Source organism: Gossypium arboreum, chromosome 13 (assembly GCF_025698485.1).
Source record: "Gossypium arboreum isolate Shixiya-1 chromosome 13, ASM2569848v2, whole genome shotgun sequence".
NCBI classification, from domain to species: Eukaryota; Viridiplantae; Streptophyta; class Magnoliopsida; order Malvales; family Malvaceae; genus Gossypium; species Gossypium arboreum.
This window is the reverse complement of record NC_069082.1, coordinates 122,892,999-122,895,184: the sequence shown is the minus strand read 5'-3', so window position 1 is coordinate 122,895,184 and position 2,186 is coordinate 122,892,999. Positions and strand designations below refer to the sequence as shown.

General features: G+C 35.2%; 1 protein-coding gene across 1 annotated transcript; it reads left to right on the top strand.

The window, feature by feature from the left end:
- Positions 1 to 1,189: 1,189 nt before the first annotated feature.
- LOC108462654 (agamous-like MADS-box protein AGL80) lies at positions 1,190 to 1,800 on the top strand. Its single transcript, XM_017762578.2, has one exon. The coding sequence runs from the start codon at positions 1,232 to 1,234 to the stop codon at positions 1,721 to 1,723; it is 492 nt and encodes a 163-aa protein (XP_017618067.1). The 5' UTR covers positions 1,190 to 1,231; the 3' UTR covers positions 1,724 to 1,800.
- Positions 1,801 to 2,186: the final 386 nt, after the last annotated feature.

Below are 2,186 nucleotides of genomic sequence, written 5' to 3'. Positions count from 1 at the left end.
TAAAATTAGTTTTGGATGCAACTAAATAAATATTTATGCCAATTATTAACCTGTGAAGTGCTTTTCGTAGATAAAATTATGAGATCCAGTGGGTCAAAGCGGATAATATCTTATAAATTGGTGTGGGCTGTGACATTTGATATCAGAGTTAGCCTTTGAAAGTACTTACATGTGCCACTGAAGACAATGATCCCTTGTTGGATTAAGAGAGAATTTTATGATCTTAGAGAAAAGTAATGAATCTCGCATCGACTATGTATAACTAAATTTCTCTACGTACCCTTGTAAATCAGGTCTTGATTCTTTTGTAGAGGAGGGTCCAATGTGCCATAGTCTTTAAGAGGAGCCATGAATCCACATCAATTATGTATTAAAATTAGTTTTAGATGTAACTATATTAGTATTCATACCAATTATTAACTTACAAGACACCTTTAGATAAATTTGTGAGATTTATTGGATTAAAGTAAACAATATTTTATAAGTTGGTGTGGATCATGACATTTGATATTAAAATTAGCATTTGAAGATACTATAATGTGCTACTAAAGATACTGAACCCTCGTTAGAGTAAGAGACTATCATGATCTTAGAAAAAAGTCATGAATCTCATATCCACCATGTATAAAAGTTATTTTGAAATATAAAGGATGATCCCACCTCTAACTAACGAAATACCATTTGTAGACAATACATTGAGATTCAATGGATCAAGAAAGCACATAGATTTGATGGCTTGGAAGCTTGAGGGTAACCCACATGGGTCTTGATGCCCTTGTGGAGGCTACTTTTACATAATAGCTTGTGTCTCTTTGTAAATATTATAATTATTTTCTAAAATTCATATATAGCACTTGCGTTGTTTTACAAGTCCTCAGTGTAGGTCTGCTCTTTAGGTTCAGTATTTGGCTGAGCTTTCTATTTTGGTTGCCCCAAATCCAACTGTCTTGAATTTTATTTAGACCTTTGTGACATAGATGATATATATCACTAAAATATGAAATATTTAACTGAAAGCCTCAACCTAAACATACTTACGCATTTAATGTCTACATTAAAATTGCAGCTATTATGGTAATGAATTTGGTATCATCACTGGAATTTAAACACCTGCGAGGACAAGTGAGGCATCCCTTCTTCTCTACCAGCCTCTAATATCCATATATAAGCACACACACACTGTTGGGGTAACATGCAATCAAATTCATAGAAACTAAGCCTTCAATTCTCCATGTCTAGAAAGAAAATAATGCTTGCCTACATTACCACTGATTCAGCAAGGAAAACTACCTACAAGAAAAGAACCAAGGGTCTGGTGAAGAAGGTGCGTGAACTCACTACCCTTTGTGGGATTCAAGCTTTTGCTGTTATCAACTCTCCTGATTTCGGCTCTCAAGCGGAGGTATGGCCGTCCCTCGAGGATGCCCGACGCTTGCTATCCGAGTTCAAGAAGCTGCCCCTGTCGAAACAAAACAATAAGATGGTTAACCAAGAGAGTTTCCTTGAGCAAAGCTTAGCCAAAGCTACTCAACAGCTTAGGAAACTGCGCGAGGAGAATCGCCAGAAGGAGTTGAAAGAAGTCATGTTCGGAAGCCTGAGTGGAAAAGGGATATTGCAGAGTTTGAATGCGATGGATTTGGATGAGTTGGGTCGATTGGTTAAGCAAAACTGGACGGATATTGACGATATGGTTCGTGTGCTTACTAAAGCTTCTGGTTCCTAAGGATATTATTGACAGTGCTCTCTGGTTCTAGTGCCGTCTTTGTCTTGTGATATATAGGCGTATCAGTTTCAATGCTTGCTTCTGTTATGTCGACCTAATATTTACAGTCAGTTACCCCTTGAATTCGAATATTTTATGTGCTTATCGTCTTCGTAATAATCGAAATAAATCATTTCCCCATTTCAGATTTCTGTGGAGTGATTGCTGATGCAGGCTTATTTGCAGAAAAAGAACGTTTTTTTTTTTGAACTAGAAAGAAAAACATATTAATGTTCGTTTTATGAGTTCAGATTAGTACTGTGAAGTATTTGGTTTTCTAATACAAAAGAGACTGTTTTTACCCTTACTTTCTTAATTGCTCTTAAATCAACATTCTCTTAATAACGACAATTTCAATTGAGTTAAAATTTAATTAACATAATTAAAGAAATTTATAAAATGATTTTGTTATAAAAACCAAGAT

What these genes read in the sequence shown, in the direction of transcription:
- LOC108462654 (XM_017762578.2), top strand. Translation starts at nt 1,232, where the DNA reads ATGTCTAGAAAGAAAATAATGCTTGCCTACATTACCACTGATTCAGCA.